The sequence below is a fragment of the Gymnogyps californianus genome, chromosome 3 (assembly GCF_018139145.2).
Source record: "Gymnogyps californianus isolate 813 chromosome 3, ASM1813914v2, whole genome shotgun sequence".
In the NCBI taxonomy this organism is placed as follows: Eukaryota; Metazoa; Chordata; class Aves; order Accipitriformes; family Cathartidae; genus Gymnogyps; species Gymnogyps californianus.
The window spans coordinates 127,113,114-127,131,342 of NC_059473.1; the positions used below are offsets into that span (position 1 = coordinate 127,113,114).

At 55.9% G+C, this 18,229-nt stretch overlaps 1 protein-coding gene across 1 annotated transcript in view; it reads left to right on the plus strand.

Moving 5' to 3' along the window:
* The first annotated feature begins 11,980 nt into the window (after nt 1-11,980).
* OTOF (otoferlin) overlaps nt 11,981-18,229 on the plus strand; it is a 112,035-nt gene continuing 105,786 nt past the window's right edge. Inside the window, exon 1 of the mRNA XM_050893369.1 lies at nt 11,981-12,059. Coding sequence (XP_050749326.1) covers nt 11,981-12,059 — 79 coding nt within the window. The remainder of the gene's footprint in view (nt 12,060-18,229) is intronic.

Sequence of the window (18,229 nt, forward strand, 5' to 3'; positions counted from 1 at the left end):
TCGAAGCGAAAAAGAAGGAAATACAGCCCTTTCCCCTTGCTGCCAGGGCAGAGGAAACAGAGCTGCCGAAGAAAGAAGATAACGGAAGGCAAAAATCAATGACAAACTACTTAGCGCATCCCCTGGTCAATGAGACCCCGGGGCTCGCTGAGTCCTGTGCCTTGTGCCCCCCTCCCCAGGGATGCTGAAGCGGTTGTTTTTCGAGTCCGTGTGGATGAAACCACTGTCCTGCTGCTTGCCCCCGCAGGGACTGGGCTTGGTGGCCCCAGCAACCCCCTGGGCTGAGCCCAGTCCCTGCCCAGTCCTGCTGCAGGGACAGCACTAACACCCAGCAGACACCGCAGGTATGAGCCCGAGTTCATTTGTCTGCCGGACAGCAAGATCCCAATTAGCATTCTGGGACAAACACAGCACACAAAAACCCAGCTTTCCCAGGAAAGTCCATTATTCCTGAGTTTTTCTGCCTGACCCTGCCCAGTTCCCATGGTGTGGCTTGAACTGGGAGCGATGATTTGCGCACTACAAGCTTGGCTGATATTTGAGCCAGATTCGGTACCAGGGTTTTGCTCATTTAAGGACCCAGATGATTTCTCACAAGAGAGGCTCATTAATCCGGATCTCTCTGTTAAATGGATTCTGCTTGCCGTGGCCACTGGTGCAATAAGAGGCCACCAGGCCATCAGTGGCCATCCAGCACAGGGCCAAGAGGCCACAGTTTGCTTCACCTAATCCTCAGCACATTTAAATGCCCTGCCTTTGACCGAAGACACCCTCGTTCACCAACATACAGGACGAGAGAGCCATGCCAGCCCGTTCCCTCTGCTCAGCTCTGGTTTATCAGCCAAATAACGAGCATTTCTCTTGTCTGAGCCTCGTGAGACGCAAAGGGGATGATGTACAGCTGGTGACACAGCCCTGCCATGCTACCACCTCCACTGGTCTCAACCGGCCACAAATCCAAAGCAAAGCGGTAAATAAAGATATTTGATATGCAAGTACCCTGTTGCTCGTCACCCTCCACAGCACTGGGAATATTTGTCTGAACAGGTACAGGTGCCAAGAAAAACCGCGGGATGCAATTTAAGGGTGCAAGCACCCATGCAGCCAGGCGGGTCCCCAGCCTGCAGCCCGGGGCAGGCAGAGCAGAGCCCAGCGCCCGTGCGTCGGGCCCGGCAGCTCGGTGCGTTCGGGTGTTTCTCTCTGCAGCGTGGCTGCGGTTTGCTGTTTGCCAGAGCAGCTGAAGAAGAGGAGAAGCGAGAGATTTGGCAGCAAACCCCCCACTTTGGGGTTAAAGCGGTGAGATGCGAACCGGGAGCGGGCTGTCAGCCAGAGCGCTGGATGGCTGAATGACGCTCGTAAAAGACCAGAGGAAAAATTTTTAAGATAGATATATAAAAAAATAATATCTATCTATATCTCTCCTGCAAACATAGCTCTGCCTGCAGGGGAGAAATGGACTCCAGCAGCTCAGAGAGCAGCAGCGAGAGGGATGGATGCCAGCCACGCACGTAACCCCACCAGCAAGGAGCCCGTGGGTGCGGGTGCAACCCCTGGGTGCACGGGACACGCAGTCCTGGCACCCGGGCTGGCTTTATATCAGGGGAAAGCTGCCAGGGACAAGCATTGCCCACGCAGGGCAAGGGCTGCCCAGGGCAAGGGCATCCCCCGGCAGCTTGGACCAGCCCTGGCTGCAGCACGAATCTTTGCTTACATGAAACAAAAGGAGACATGAAAGAAAACAAGAGAAGGGAGGAGAAAATACGTGATGATGGGACGGGGCTGGGGAAGCTGCCTCACCCGAGAGGACAGGGGGACCATGAGCCAAAACTCGGTGCGGCTCACTTGGGCAAGAGAAATTTGGGAGAAGAAAAGCCCCCAAAGTCCTTCCAGGACCAGGCAGGGTGCACTTGAGAAGTCTGCCTCTCTCAAAGGTTGCGTGCGTTATTCGCTGCCCATGAAGGGTGCAGGGGTTTCGGGGTGGGGTGCAGGATCCAGGAAGGGTGCAGGGTTTTCGGGGTGGGGTGCAGGATCCATGAAGGGTGCAGGGTTTTCGGGGTGGGGTGCAGGATCCATGAAGGGTGCAGGGTTTTTGGGGTGGGGTGCAGGATCCATGAAGGGTGCAGGGTTTTTGGGGTGGAGTGCAGGATCCATGAAGGGTGCAGGGTTTTTGGGGTGGGGTGCAGGATCCATGAAGGGTGCAGGGTTTTTGGGGCGGGGTGCAGGATCCATGAAGGGTGCAGGGTTTTTGGGGCAGGGTGCAGGATCCATGAAGGGTGCAGGGTTTTTGGGGGGTGCAGGATCCATGAAGGGTGCAGGGTTTTTGGGGCAGGGTGCAGGATCCATGAAGGGTGCAGGGTTTTGGGGCAGGGTGCAGGATCCATGAAGGGTGCAGGGTTTTGGGGGCAGGGTGCAGGATCCATGAAGGGTGCAGGGTTTTGGGGGGGGTGCAGGATCCAGGAAGGGTGCAGGGTTTTCGGGGTGGGGTGCAGGATCCAGGAAGGGTGCAGGGTTTTCGGGGTGGGGTGCAGGATCCAGGAAGGGTGCAGGGTTTTCGGGGTGGGGTGCAGGATCCAGGAAGGGTGCAGGGTTTTCGGGGTGGGGTGCAGGATCCATGAAGGGTGCAGAGTTTTTGGGGCGGGGTGCAGGATCCATGAAGGGTGCAGGGTTTTTGGGGCAGGGTGCAGGATCCATGAAGGGTGCAGGGTTTTGGGGGCAGGGTGCAGGATCCATGAAGGGTGCAGGGTTTTCGGGGTGGGGTGCAGGATCCAGGAAGGGTGCAGGGTTTTCGGGGTGGGGTGCAGGATCCATGAAGGGTGCAGAGTTTTTGGGGCAGGGTGCAGGATCCATGAAGGGTGCAGGGTTTTTGGGGCAGGGTGCAGGATCCATGAAGGGTGCAGGGTTTTCGGGGTGGGGTGCAGGATCCATGAAGGGGGCAGTGTCCATAGGGCAGGGTGCGGGGCCCCGAGGTGCAGGTCTGGCCGTGCTCAACCCCTACCCGCTGCCAGCCGTGTCCGAGCTGTGGAGGGTCCCTGCACTGCAGCTACCCCCGGATCCGTCCTGTTTGCTTCTGCCTGGCCCAGCCGGGTCACAAACACCATCACCGGGCAACGGTGGGAGCCCAGCACCCCCCTGGAGCCCCCTGCACACACACACCCCCCTAGCATCCCCTGCACCGCCCAGCACCCACTCTTGAACATCCCCTGCACCCACCACCTGCACCCAGCCAGCCCTCACCACTGCACCCACCCCAGCACCCTCTGCCTGCACCCACCCTGGCACCGTTGCCTGCACCCCTCCCCACCAACCCCCGCACCCCCTGCCCTCGACCCTCCTGCTGCAGGGGCTTGAGAAATGTCCCCAGGTTTGCATTTTTTGGGCTTTTTGGGCTTTTTTTCCCAGCTCCTTGTGTAAGGGGAATAGTGGGCTCTGTTCCTGCCCCAGGAGGGCAACCAGGGACCTGTCCTGGGAAGGCTTTGGGAACGGTCAGTTGCCTATAAAGAACCAATGTAAAAAAAATAATTGCACATAGAGATCTGCACGTTCTATTAAAATAATGCTTGTAAAACGATCCTTGCTTGTAAAGGGCACTGGAAGGTGCGGGAATTGGAGGGGCTATTTTTAATTTGCATCTAAGCTCTGAGATATTTCAAATTAAAAAAAAAAAATGGAAGAAAAGAAAAAGAAAAGGAAAGAAGATAGAAATTGAGGGGCTTTCAACACCCGCCTTACGCTAGGACATTACAGTGCCAGCTCTGGAGAAGGTGTCCCGGCCGCCTTCTCTCCCAGCACGGTCAGGTCGTGAAGCAGAGGCGTGTGTTGGTCTCACCGGGGTGTGCAGCCTCGAGTTTCAGCATTTCCAAAAGCCACGTGGCATTGCTTTCCTCGAGGATGGATCTGCTGTGGAGTCGACGGGCTCTTCCCGGGTCGAGCCGTGCATCCCCATGAGCGGGACCCCGCGGCTCAGCGGCCGAGCTGGCCAGGCTCCTGCTACCGTCTTCTCTAGTTCCCAGTGAGACGTGGATTCAGCTACCATGGGACTGGGGAGAAACTGGGAGGGGTGGGATCCATCACACAGGAATTTGCTGTGGGCACAACAGACCCCACGCAGAAACCCACCGCGTGTCCTTACAGCTGGCTCCTCTCTGCGGGGCGGAGTGATGAGGAAAGCTCGGTTTGCTAATTGCACTGAATTCGAGAAAATGGGAAAGCCTCCATGTTAGAATTAAAAAAAAAAAAGTAAAAAAAAATCCACCCATTGAGAGCTGCTGCATTGCTACAGCTGCTGAGTAACAACTACAGCTCTGGCATTTAAGAAGGAGTGAGAAGGTTATCTGGCTCCCTGTGGGCTTGTGACCCGGCATCCGCACGGCTTTCCAACCCGTCTCGGAGGATACAATGGGAAGATAAGAAAGTAAATGGAAAATGATGCAAAAGGCCAAACGGATTTGCCAAAAGTCAGTCCTGCTAGACTGACTAGATTGCTTTATTTGAAAACGGCTGATCTTGTGGCTGGGGAAGGGGACTGGACCTCCTCCAGCTGGGGTTAGCGCAGCCGGGGCAGGGGAGATGGGCTGCTGGTGCAGCTGGAGGAGATGGGAATTGGTGGGAGGCTTGAAGGGGGTGAAGAAGCTGCGGAGGGAGAGGGCACGGGTTGCGGTGGAGCGAGAGGGGCCAGGCTGGAGGCAGCTCAAGGAGGAAAGTTCTTGGGGAGCCAAACGTGGGACCTGCTGCATTCAATGCTTTCACTAGGGAGAGTGGATAAACCTGAGGAGGACATGCTGGGAGGAAGGGTGGGAACGCTGCACGGAAATCACTCATGGGCTGGAGTGCAAAATGCAAGGCCATGCATTCGAGACTAAGGAAAAGGATCTGAGGGTGCCCCTGTGGGTCCCAGACCTGCAAGGAGATGCTGCCCGGTGCCAAGCCTCGGCGGTGTTTGTGCCCTCGAGCACGGCCTGGAGAGATGATGTGGAGCCCCAGGTACCGCTGTGCTCATCCTGGCCTGAGGAGCTGCAGGTAAGGACGATCAGGGCAAAGAGGTCCTGTCCGTCAGGAGGAGATGAGAAGAGCTGGGCTTGTTTAGTCAAGCAAAAGAGAGGCTGAGGGGAGAGGACTGCACTTAGGAAATTCATCTGGAGGGTAAAAGGGGAAGATGGAAGGAGCCAGAAGATAACCACGACCAGGGTGAGGCTGCAAATTAGCAGAAGGCTCCTGGCCGCGAGACCCATGTGGTTCAGCAATGGCTTTCCAAAAGCGGTCAGAGAGGCAGAAACTTCTCAGGCTTTTAGTGGAGCTTTCTTTTGGGAGGAGCATTGCGTGAGGGTGCTTGGAGCTGCTGTCTCAGAGCTACCGAAGGTTTGGGTTCCCCAACGTCTTCTTTATCTGCCTGGCAATGATGCTTTTGGGTGGGCTGCCAGGGAGCCCTAGTCCAGGTGTCTCCTCTGCAGATCCGGGGACTATAACAGAGCCTGGGACTCTCCATGCATGCACAGACTAGCTCAGCCCTGCCAGGAAACCACAGGCAGACGTTTCAGCTGCTCTGGAAATGAGTGAGGGTCTTGTCATCACTCCCGGGGGAAAACATCACTCCAGGAAATGGCCTCAAGTTGCACCAGGGGAGGTTTAGATTGGATATTAGGAAAAATTTCTTCCCCGAAAGGGTTGTCAAGCACTGGAACAGGCTGCCCAGGGAAGCGGTGGAGTCACCGTCCCTGGGGGTATTTAAAAGACGTGTAGACGTGGCGCTTAGGGACATGGTTTAGTGGTGGACTTGGCAGTGTGAGGTTTATGGTTGGACTCAATGATCTTAAAGGTCTTTTCCAACCTAAATGATTCTGTGATTCTATGACAGAAGGACCTGTGGTTACTAAGGGTGCTGAGCTCACACCTATTCCCTGCATGGCTGCACCAGGGTAGGACACTTGGTCCAGAAGATCTCATGAGGACACCTTGCAAGCACTGATTTGCATAGGCAAGTTTACTGGTTTGCCTCAGATTTGGCATTCCCCCTTTCTTAGCAAGCCTTTTTACTTGTTCACACTTCTGCTTATGTACAAAAACTGCCTCTACAGCATTTTCCCCCCTTTTTTCCAGAGACCGACACACACGTGCAGAGCCGCCCACTGCAGCACTCAAAATTATAGATGATGCTACGAGGCAGCTTTATCCCACCAAGCCTCACTCATGACAGTTGCGTCCCTGAAATTCTTTAAAATGAAAGAGGCTCGGCTGCAGAGGGGACGACGGCAGACGGAGGGACACTCGCAGTGGCAGAGTCAAGGTCAGGAAGAGCTGGGATGTGAAAGACGGAGTTTGTGAGCAGAGCAATGAAAGACAGCAGGGGACAAGGGTTGCTCCCAGCCCTTTTTCTGCTCATTCCTTGGCCCCAATTCCAGCAGCCATGAGTAAGTCTCTTGGATGCTCTCCATGCACCTATAGTACACAGTCACTGCTCCACGGGGCAGTTCATCAGGGGAGGCCTCAGTTCCCTCTGTGTGGGGCTAAATTAGTGTGACTGCTCTCTAGGGAGCTGTGGTGTAAGTGATATTTGTAAAGCACTTGACTACTCCCCAGGAAAAGGGCTGGAGAAGCTCCAGAAAGGTGCTTTGGTTTGGATATTTGCCCTCCATGAGGGTCTCCTTGTTACTCGCCTTCCAAGGCTCTAGCTCAGTTCTTGCTGTTGGGGCAAAGGAGCAGCATCAGCACAAGGAGCAGCATCAGCACAAGGAAGAGCAGGGCCAAAAAAAAAGTGAGTCCAATGGGAAATGAAGAAATGCACATTGCCGTCCCTCAGGGCAAGGAGGCTCTGGTGCCTGCTGCCTGCGACCGCGGGCCCTGGACTTGGTCCGAGGAGCATCTGCATTGCAGGAGAACGGTCTTTTCTGCTCCTTTTTGTCGTGCCTCCAGCAACAGCCCCTTTGCCGCCCTCCCCTCCAGGCCGATGCTGATGGAGAAGCTGGTTCGGTTGCTGCTCCTGTTCTGCAGGATTTGGGACTTCAGCTGCCGATGGGAGAGAGGACGACCGTAGCCGCCGGTGATCTCGGCAGGCAGCGGACCCAGCGTGGGAATCTGCAGAGCTGAGTGCTGCAGGCTTTGACGAATAAATAAAGCAGCCTGGAGGAAAGGGCAGGTGATATTTCTCTTAGCAAACTCACCCGCTGGAAAATGAAACCCTCTCTATCCTCGCACAGAGCTGCTGCCTGTCCCGGCTCAGGAGCTCTCGGATGAGGATAGTTTCTACATCTGAAAGGAGCCCATCAGCCCGAGCTGCGTAATTGTTCTCTGCTTCCCCTCTCCACCTGCTGCTGCATTGCCCTGCCAGCACCGCTGCCCTACCAACACGCTGTCCCCAAAGCCTGCTGTCCCCAAAGCACACTGTCCTCAAAGCACACTGTCCCCAAAGCCTGCTGTCCCCAAATCACGCTGTCCCCAAAGCTCATTGTCCCCAAAATCATATTGTCCCCAAAGCACCCTGTCCCCAAAGCTCATTGTCCCCAAAATCATATTGTCCCCAAAGCACCCTGTCCCCAAAGCTCATTGTCCCCAAAATCATATTGTCCCCAAAGCATCCTGTCCCCAAAGCCTGCTGTCCCCAAATCACGCTGTCCCCAAAGCTCATTGTCCCCAAAATCATATTGTCCCCAAAGCACCCTGTCTCCAAAGCTCATTGTCCCCAAAATCATATTGTCCCCAAAGCACCCTGTCCCCAAAGCCTGCTGTCCCCAAATCACGCTGTCCCCAAAGCTCATTGTCCCCAAAATCATATTGTCCCCAAAGCACCCTGTCCCCAAAGCTCATTGTCCCCAAAATCATATTGTCCCCAAAGCACCCTGTCCCCAAATCACACTGTCCCCAAAGCACACTGTCCCCAAAGCACCCTGTCCCCAAAGCACACTGTCTCCAAAGCTCATTGTCCCCAAAATCATATTGTCCCCAAAGCACCCTGTCCCCAAAGCATACTGTCCCCAAAATCATACTGTCCCCAAAGCATACTGTCCCCAAAGCATGCTGTCCCCAAAGCACCCTGTCCCCAAAGCATGCTGTCCCCAAAGCACACTGTCCCCAAAGCACCCTTTCCCCAAAGCACACTGTCCCCAAAATCATACTGTCCCCAAAGCACCCTTTCCCCAAAGCTCATTGTCCCCAAAATCATACTGTCCCCAAAACACCCTGTCCCCAAAGCTCATTGTCCCCAAAGCTCATTGTCCCCAAAGCACCCTGTCCCCAAGTCCCCCGCCTGCAGCCGGCAGGACACCAGGACCCTCCTCGGGGCTTCATTCGCCCTTTCAATGGGCTCTGCCCCGCGCTGCCCGCATCCTCCTGGGAGCGAGGAGAGCGGACAGCAGGATGAAATGCAATCTGCTGGGAGCCCTGACGGCTGCACCTCCGGCAGAGAACCGGCTCCCTGTCCGCGCCTGGCAGGAGGAAACCCCCCAGTTACTGCTGATTTCCTTAAAACACCAAACTCCTGCTCGGAGGGACTCAAGAAGCATCACTGCGCCGGTTCGCAGATGGAAGGAAAGGGGACGGTTCAGGCATCCGTTAAGGCTTTCTGGCAACTGGGAGAAAATTTGGAGCGGATTATTTGGCACATTTATTGCGGGTATGTTACTGGAAGAAGAACTGCCTTCTTCAGGCTGTGTTACCGCAGCCTGGATCCGCTCGGGCTGTCGGGCTCCTGGGGATTTTACACAGCAGCCTGGATGGCACGAGAAGAGAAACGTAACACAGGAAAATATCCATCTCCATATACAGACACACACGCTTACACGATATATTAGCATCCCCCATCAGCATTTAAACATCACTCGGAGCCTGTCCCAGAGATTCCTGTTGATGAAAGGGGTCAAAATCAGCCCCCAGTTGCGATGCCTTTGTCCGACTCCCAGGCAACACAAAAAAATGGGAAAAGAAAAACATGGCAACTTTCTGTAATTAATATAAAGGATTTTCGTGGTTGACAAATGGGGAGGCTGATACGATTCTTCCAAGCGTGGGAAGAGAAGAGCTGGAAAAAAATAGAGAAAAAGAGTTAAGAAGAGAAAAATTCATTAATTTTGGACTTAACGTTCTGTAGCGTCATCATAAGACTATCGCTTCAGCATGTGCAATCGGATTTATTTTAATGGGATACTGGTGCTGTGGGAGGTGTACGCGCAGGGACTAGTTAAGGCCTGATTCTGCCATGGCAAGAAGTCCTTTCCCTCTTGCCTTTGGTGTAAACCCATAGTAAATAAGAGCAATCATCAGTGATTCAGAGGTGGGTGTGTAATTTTATTCACATGCGGCGATGTGAAAATTGCAGAGACATTGTGAAAAACTGAAATTAATGTTTATAAAGGGCATTTTCTCATCTTGCTCTGTTGCTCACAGGCGAGGCCTCTTCAGCTCTCAAGCTGGAGAGAACATTTTTAACACACCGTACTTTGACAACCCTTGTGTTTTGTTGACTTCATTGCAGTTGGGTTCCTATGTTGCTCCTGCTCATCTTCATTATCCAATTTACGGGTATAATGGGTGGATAAATCACCAGGGAGGCAAGTGTAGATCTTCCACCATCCAGAAGAGCATTGAGCCCCAGAGGTCTCTTCAGCGATGAGCAGAAAAACTTGGCTGGGTTGTGGCATCCTAAGAGGATGCTTATGTCCAGCAGCCGAAGGGGAATAGTTTCTTGCACTGCTTTCAGCGACTACAGTCGCCAGATCGCAGTCAGATTTAACGCACCGTATTAAAGACCCATGTGTATATCATCTTCTGTCTTAATTTCTTCTTCCTTGCTTTGCTGTGTCTCTTTACTTAAGTCTGGGAGTAAAACTATGGGTTACCACTCCCCAAGAGCCCTCCCCCTGCGCTTTTACAGTAGGAACAGTTAAATCATGTCTGGGATTTCGTATAAAGTAAAATCAGGAACTAAGAAGTCACAGCCCTGATCAGGTCCTTCAGGCTGGTGTTTTCATGGTGGCCATCCAGCATCGCTCACCTAACCGCACGTTGCAGCAATAAGTGATCCATCCTACTGCCTCTTGCAACGAATATCTTCAGTCCACACCCCTTACACTGGATTTTTTTACTTAATTATCTACTGTCTGATATTAAGTAAGAGGTTTAAAATTAACTACCTGACATAGAAGGTGTTTTCTGTGGTACTTGTGCTTTTAGGGCAACATGGGCTGCTCCGAAGGTGCCTCCTAGGAACGCTGGCGCAATTGGCTTGCTCTCAAATCGAGTGAATTCAAGAAGCGGAGCTGGGGGAGATGAAGGTGAGGACGTCTTCTGCTGGATCACCAGAAACGATGAGCCGTGTTTGGCTGAGGGGTTTCACACGGCTGTTATGTCCCACTAGAGCTGCTGCCTTCACCGCCACCCCCTCCCTCCGTGCTACAGCACCCTCGCCTCTGGGCCGTGCTGCCAGGAGGTAATTATGAACCCAATGAGAAACGGCACGCACTATTAATCCCCACAAGTTTCTTCTCATGCACTTATAAATGATCATAATGATCTTTTCCGCTGGCAGGAGGACAGCAATCCAGACTCTCTAACAGAACCTGATGTGGTAGATGGAAGCAGATGACTTATTTCCAGTGTTTTATTATCCATTTGTGAAGGTTTCACCCTCGCTTCTCTCTCTCTGATGATGCTGAAGCTCTCCTGGGCTCACGCTTCACCACAGATGGATTTTTCCTGGAAGCGCCCAAGCAGGAAAGGCAGACGTGTGAGGCTCGAAGACCCTTGTGTCTATGCTCTTCCTCTTCCCAAATGCACGCATTAATCGTCTTCCTTGAAATAAAGGACAAGTTTAAGACCCCAGGAAAGGTGTTCACCTGCAACTCTACAGGCAAGACCCGCTCCAAACTGAGCCCGCAAGTCCCGACTAAAGCTATCACTGACGTCTGGAAATTCCACTTGATCCTGTTGAGGTTCAGCCTGGAACATGGCAAACGCGTGGAGCACGCAGCAGTTCGGACAAGCCCGCAGCTGAGCCCAGCGTTGCCGGCGTTCGGGCAGCGGTTCTTCCAGGCTGGGATGCCACAGCCCCGCGGTGCACCGACCCTGCCCGTGCTGCCAGGGCCCTTCCTGCATCCGGCAACGCTACAGCAGGACGCGTCCCATCCTCTGGTCCAAACCTGTTCGTGGTCCAGCTGAAGGGCCGTGATTTGGTGGCCCTACTGCCATGGCTGTGGGCTGTGCGGGGTGGTCTTGGCTCTGCCTCCCACCACTGCTGGCTGGTGTTGGGCGGGGGGGGACAGGACACGTGGATAATAGCCCACCCATCTCTCGCACCCGACCCCAGGAGATGCTGAGAACAGCACGGGATCCCCACGCTGGCCCGCCCTTGGTGGTCCCAGGCGGTTGGGGGGTGAGCTCAGGTCTTCCTGGGCACCCCCCGTCTCCCCTCCCCCATGATATGTTGGGGGGGGGGGGGGGGAGGTGCACACTCTTGTCCCAGAGGCTCCAGCTTGCAGATGCTGCGCACCCAGCTGTGCTGGGGTGGGGGGAGCCCTGCCTCAGTTTCCCTGCTCACAACCTCCTGCAACTGGAGGGGGAACTTCCCTGCATCCCCCCCCACCCCAACCACCCGCCTTCCCCGGGGAGGAGAGGGGAGGGGAGGGGAGGGGAAGGGGAAGGGGAAGGGGAAGGGGAAGGGAAGGAAGGGAAGGGGAAGGGAAGGGAAGGGAAGGGAAGGGAAGGAAGGGAAGGGAAGGGAAGGGAAGGGAAGGGAAGGGAAGGGAAGGGGAGGGGAGGGGAGGGGAGGGGAGGGGAAGGCGGTGCCGCTGCTGAATAATTCAGCGTTGGGGCGGGGGGGGGGGAGCTCCGCGCACCGCCCCGCGCTTCGGAGCGCAGCTGGGAGCGCGGCACCGCGCATTCGATCGCACCGCGCATCGCTCCGCGCATCGTACCGCGCCGGGCGGATCGCACCGCGGCCAGCCGGCACCGCACCGCTCCGCTCCGCTCCGCACCGCTCCGCGCCCCGCTCCGCACCATGGCTCTGCTGCTGCAGCTCCGCACCGTCTCCGGTCTCCGCGGCAAAGCCGACCGCATCGCCAAAGCGGCTTTCCGAGGTAGCGGGGAGGGGTGGCGGGGAGGGGGGGGTCCCGGGGTGGGTTGTTCCCTACCGCCGCCGCCCCCTGCCTCAGTTTCCCCACCGCGGCCGTGCTTGGGTTGGGAAGGGGGGATGCGAGCCTGCCAGCTTTAAGGGCTGCCCACCCCTCCCCGTCTGGGGTATGAGCCCCCCCCCCCACCCCCCCGCACCAGAGCTGCTCTCCTGGGGTCCCCCTGCCTGCCTGCCCCCAGCCTGGGACACTGCAGCCCCCACGTTACCTCCCCCCCGGGCAGCCCTTGGGGAGGGGGATCCGGCCAGGGGAAAGTCGGTGAAGTTCCAGGGTGACAAACCCCCCCAGCCCCACGCCGGGAGCGGGACCGTGCCCCAGCTGGAGGGAGCTGGGCTCCTGCCGTAGGGTCCAGGGCTTGGTCACGAAGCTGTGCCACCAAGAAAGTGTCACTGGAAGGGCCAGGAGGAGAACTTGCCTTGTGCCGGGACCCGGCGGCTGCCTGGGTTTCTTCTAAGGATGCTGCGGCTTTGTATTTTTCTGCTCGGATCCGCGCCAGCTCCAAAGCTTTCCGAGGAAAGCCACAAAAGGAGTAAAAACTCTCCAGGGGTGCGTACCCTCAGCAGCAACCAAACCTTTTCCAAGCCCCCTGGGCCTTGGGGAAGGCTCGGCGTGAGCTCGCTGCGTGGTGCCGGATCCGTCCTCCAGCGTGCAGGAGCCCACCGTCAGGCAGAGGCGGGTGTGGGATGGTTTGACAACGCCGGGAGTCAGGAATAGCAATCCCTTCTCTCGGCGAATGCACCACGGGAGAGCAGGTATTTTCATCACCTCCAAGCCAGACCAGCCAGCACTGCCTGAAATGGCCTTCCCTGCACTGCCTTAATGACTGTAGTGTCATTAAAAAGGCGTAATTATCCCTTTATTTCCCTGTCCCTGCCTCCCAGCATCAGCGCAGGGGCAGTTAAATAACCTCTGCGGGAACAGGTCATACCCCCGGCCAACTTTGAAGCCTGGAGCGGTCCCAGCCCTAAGCCACCCTCGGTGAAACCCCACCACCTCCCCTGGCAGTGGGGAGGGAGGACCTGCAGGACCAAAGGCCACCGTGGGTTTTCCCGGTGAGCCCCGGCGTGACCCACGGTTCCAGTCCTGAGTGTGCCTGGCCCCGAGCCTGGCACACAATCCCTGTCGGATGGGCAGGATCCGTCCCTGCTTTGACATCTTTGCAGAAGAGCCACCGTGAGACCCTGCGGTCCAACCGATGGGCCACGGGAATGACACCCACTGCGAGATGCTTTGAGATCAGCGCTGCGCCTGCTGCGCTCCTGCTGCACCCACCCTCTCGTGCTCCGGCCAGTTCCCTTCTCAGAGCCCTTATGGGGCACCAGGACATTTCTCCAGGGCCCCCCATGATCCCATCTCCATCGTCCTCCCAGGCGTGAGCTGGCTCCTGCGTGGTGCAGGATTGCCATCGCTGTCACGCCATGCGGGGAGGACGACGCTCAGCTTCACAGCAGTGTTTCCTTCCCCGGTGCTGAGCCGCAAGGAGCTGGGCTCCTCGTGGGCATTTCTTTCCGAGGAAGAAATTTGGTGTCATCTTCGAGGACGGTTGGGTCAGGGTTCGGAGATTTTTTTTCCTGGTGGTTTGCTGCAATCAATTTCTGTGCAAAGAGGGGGTTTAGTCTCACGCTGTGAATGGATAGTTTAGTCTCACGCTGTAGCAGATATCACCGCTACCTGCAATTGCGGATGCCTCTTCCCCTGCTCGTCCTGGGCAGCCGCGGAGCTCATGACCGGGACACCCAATGCTGCTGTCTTCTGCAAGCTCGGTCCTACAGGAGAGGCTCCCGGTGACCAGACCCAGCAGGGCTGGATCCTGAGGTCATGGCTAGCAAAATCCTACTAGATTTTGGTGGCAGAGGTGGGTTAGGAAGCGGTCCCATGTGCGGTTGGGTCGGTGAAGGCAGCAGGCAGGCAGGTTAGGACCGACCCATCCCTCGGACGGGATGGCTGGTGGAGAGGGGTTTGGTCTCATTCCCTGTTCATGTCACTATGTGTCCAAAGCTGCAGCAAGCCTTGCCCGTACAGGGAACAGCAGTTTAACACCTTACGTTAACATTGAGCTCCAAAACCTATCTACATCTTACCCAAATTCCTTGTCCCAAAAGGGGAAGAAGTGGAGACAGGTCCCTGCCTGCCCTGTGGACAGGGAAGTCCAGGGGCAGGTCCCCTGGGTACCTCTTTGACACGTAGCAGCATCATTTGGGGATGTGGGAGAGCACGGAGCCTGGGATGCCGGCTAACATGAGATGTGAATCTGGGACAGGACCTTGCGTGGGGGACAGGACCTTGTTCTGGATGCGGGGATCGGAATTATCGCACCGTGAGGATGCATAAGCAGTACGATCTTTATGGAAAGGTGATCTTTCTGACACAGCATGGATTTCAACGGTTGCAGTAATAGTAAGATAGGAGTTGTCATATGCTCTCAGTCTTTTCTTGATGTGCTTGGTGGTACTTGTGAGGATTGGTTCATGCCAGATTGCTCATTGCTCTGGATGAGGCAGGGCCGGGTCCCGCAGGTCCCCCTGACCTGCACCGGTGGGTCTCAGCACTGGGTTTCAGCAGGTACCTCCTGACACCCGTCTCTGAGGATGCACAGCACTGCGTTGCATTGCCTTCCGTGAGGAGGCTTTCCTGCCTCCGGGGTGTTTAGGACACGGCCATGGTGCTGTTGTACTAACGGGTGTGTAAGCACACCCCGGAGCTGGGAATAGGGTCTGCTCCCCACCGGGTCCCACGCTGGAGGTGGCCGTGAAGCGTCCCAGCACTCTGCGCACGGTTGGTGCAGAGCTCCTCCAGTGTTTAGTGCCTCTGTGGCTCAGGCAATGCTTTCCTGTCCCTTTGCTCCATGAGAATTTGGGAATGGTGGGCAGCAGAGTCATGGCATGGCAAGCTCAATGCTGCTGTGAAGCCACGTTATTTGTCCTGTTGGCTGCCTCATCCTCTCTGAGCAGCTCTTTAAATCCCCGGCTGTATTTTTGCTGTTCGATTAAAATGATGCTGCGCCGTCGCTGCCCTGATCCCCATCCAGGCTGGCCATGGCTCTTCCCTCCAACCAGGGCCCATCCAAACTGCCCCAGGGCTGCCCAGCCCTGCACTAACCCCTGCCCTGGGACGGGACGGGACGGGACGGGACGGGACGGGACGGGACGGGACGGGATGGGATGGGATGGGATGGAGCCAGGCACGTTGGCCTGGACCCTCAGTGCCAGACCCAGGGGAACATCCCGGTGTGGGTGATTGGGTTTTGGTGCCAAAGTCTCCAGAGGGAAGAGTCTCCTGCCTTTCTCCAGTGACTCTAGAGGGAGCTTTAGACCCCTTTAGCGTGGAGTGAGGTGACCTCCGCCAGCCTGGCGTCCCTCAGTGCTCCTCACAGCAACTCATAGGTTGAGTGTTGTGCTGCTACTCCTTAGTACCCTGGTTTTCCTGGAGTTACTGAGCGTTGCAGAGAGGGATGCTCTTCGCTAGTCAAGCTGCCATCCAGCCTTCTCCCTGTCCTCACCCACCGGCGGCACAGCCTGGGGGTTCGGGCAGAGCTCCCCGAGTGGGTGTTTGCTCATTCAGCTGAAAGCATCTATTATTGCACGAAAAGAAGCTAAAGAAAGAGTTCGACTCCGGCGTGACAGGCTGCCGTGTGTGTTTCTGCAGGCGGGCAGTGCTCTGAAACGCTGCTCGACTTCAGCTCAGGTGGGAGATGAATAAATCACAGCCGTGATAAAAGCGTTCCTGGGAAAGGGCTGAGACTGACAGCCGTGTGGGAAGGCTATGGCGTAACGCTGCTCCTCTTCTCCCAGGGATCCCCGCACTCCCGGCAGCCCCTGTGAGCCGTAGCTGCGCTATTTGCATTTCGCAAATAGGAGAAACTGAGGCACAGAGAGGAGCTCCCAGTTCTGGACCCATGGGAGCAGGCAGGGAGAGGTGCCAGGTTATCCAGCTCCTAGTCTGGAAGCGGAGGGGAGAAGTGGGCTCTGCCCCAGCACGGTGGCCAAAATCCACTCCCACCCCTGAGCATCAGGGGTCTCATCTCCCACCACGGCGTTGGATTTGACCCACCAAACTCCCAGGGGATGCTCGTACCCTGGGAGGTTGGGGGGTGTCAACCAACAAGATCCCTTGCCTTTGTGACCCTCCCGGTTGTTCGGAGGAGATTTGGGGCTGGTTTTGAACTTCAGTGACTCGTAAGGCACCCGTCACTCCACAGCACCCGCCCTGTGCGTGCTCCAGGCTGGCTGCAAAGGGCTCCCAAGCCCCAGATCGGTTGCCGTTGCAGCTCTCCAGCTCTCCACCTCTTTGTTCTGCCGGTGAAACGCAGCTCGGGGTGACTTTGGGATTTTCTGCGAATACTTGCTTTTCAGGCTGGCTGCAGGGGAAGAGCAGAAAAATGGTGAATTTTCTTCAGCCTGCCCATTTTGGGGGTGCCTGCAGGGTCTGAGCTCGTACAGCATCGCTTGCCCATAGCAGTTTTCACTCTTAGACCAGGCTAATTCCATTTGTGAAGGAGGGGACTTGTGCCTCGGTGCAATTAGAGCGCTTGTCAGCTAATTGATCACAGATGGAGTTATAAAGAGCTTCTTGGCGAGGCTTCCTCTCTGGATTAGTGTGTGTAAATGAGGGAGATTGTTCATGGATACCTCCTGGAGCACCACCGGGCACCGGTGGGTGATGATACTGCTGTAATGAAACATCGCTGTGATGCTCGCTGGATTGGGAGAGGACGGGGCAGGGGGGTCCCACCGTGTTGGACTGTTTTAAGTCGTGCTCTTAGGAGAAATATTTCAGGTGGCAGATTGTCCCCCTCCGAGTGTCTTCTCCCAGGTACTGCTTCCTACGCGTGTTGGCTTACAGCTCATTCATCCCCGGACCTGTGCACGTCTCCTCATCAGTTTGGTCCCGTATCTACGTGAGGGTGCTCTGCAGCTTCCCCTTGAGCTCACACCAAGGCTGAGATGCTGGCTGTGCCTCCGGCACGCGGTGCCTCTCCCATCACCTAGGAGGCTGTGGGGTCCTAGAATCATCAAATCACAGAATGGTTTGGGTGGGAAGGGACCTTCAAAGGCCATCTAGTCCAACCCCCCCTGCCATGAGCAGGGACATCTTCAACTCGATCAGGTTGCTCAGAGCCCCGTCCAACCTGACCTGGAATGTTTCCAGGGATGGGGCATCTCCCACCTCTCTGGGCAACCTGTGCCAGTGCCTCACCACCCTCAGTGTAAACAATTTCTACCTTTTATCTAGTCTGAATCTCCCCTCCTTTAGTTTAAACCCATCACCCCTTGTCCTATCGCTACAGGCCCTGCTAAAAAGTCTGTCCCCATCTTTCTTATAAGCCTCATTTAAGTATGGAAAGGCCACAATAAGGTCTCCCTGGAGCCTTCTCTTCTCCAGGCTGAACAACCCCAACTCTCTCAGCCTGTCCTCGTAGGAGAGCTGTTCCAGCCCTCAGCTCATTTTTGTGGCCCTACTCCTGGTGGCTCCATCCCAGTGGAGCACTGGTCCCATTCCCCATCCGAGTTCCCCTTGCCTTGGGTGAGGAGGGTGCATCCCACTGCACTTCCCGTCCCACCCCATGGAAAGCGAAGAGGGAACCAGCACTGGGTCCTTTTGCACTGGGAGGCCACCAGTATGCACGGGGCGAGGGTGGGCAGCCATCCCATAGCCCATGAGGGTCCTGGGTCTCCTCCACCCTCACCTGGAGTTGCCTGGCATGAGATAAACACAGTGCTCTGCCTATATCCCCGAGAAACTCGTGCATCCATGGGTGAAGTGATTCATGGCAGGGAACTGGGAGGGTGGTTTGGGATACAGGACGTGCCTTCTGGGTTTGCTTTACCCAGGTCGGATGCTGCAGACAGCAGAAAGCCTGACAAAATGATTTTCTGGCTCTCCTTGTGCAATAGTTAAATTAGGAAGGGATGGGGCATTCCCTGCCAAGAGCCGTGTCATCAGGATAGCTCAATCTTTGGTAAAATAAAGTAAAAGTTGACCCGGCGGCAGTAAGGGGTACCCTGGCATCCACTTACCCTGACCACAGGTTGCCTGTGCAATGCTGGGCCCAAACCGGACTCATGCACAGAGATGTTTTTAATTACCCAGGAGACAGTTTTCTTTTCTGGGAGGGAAAG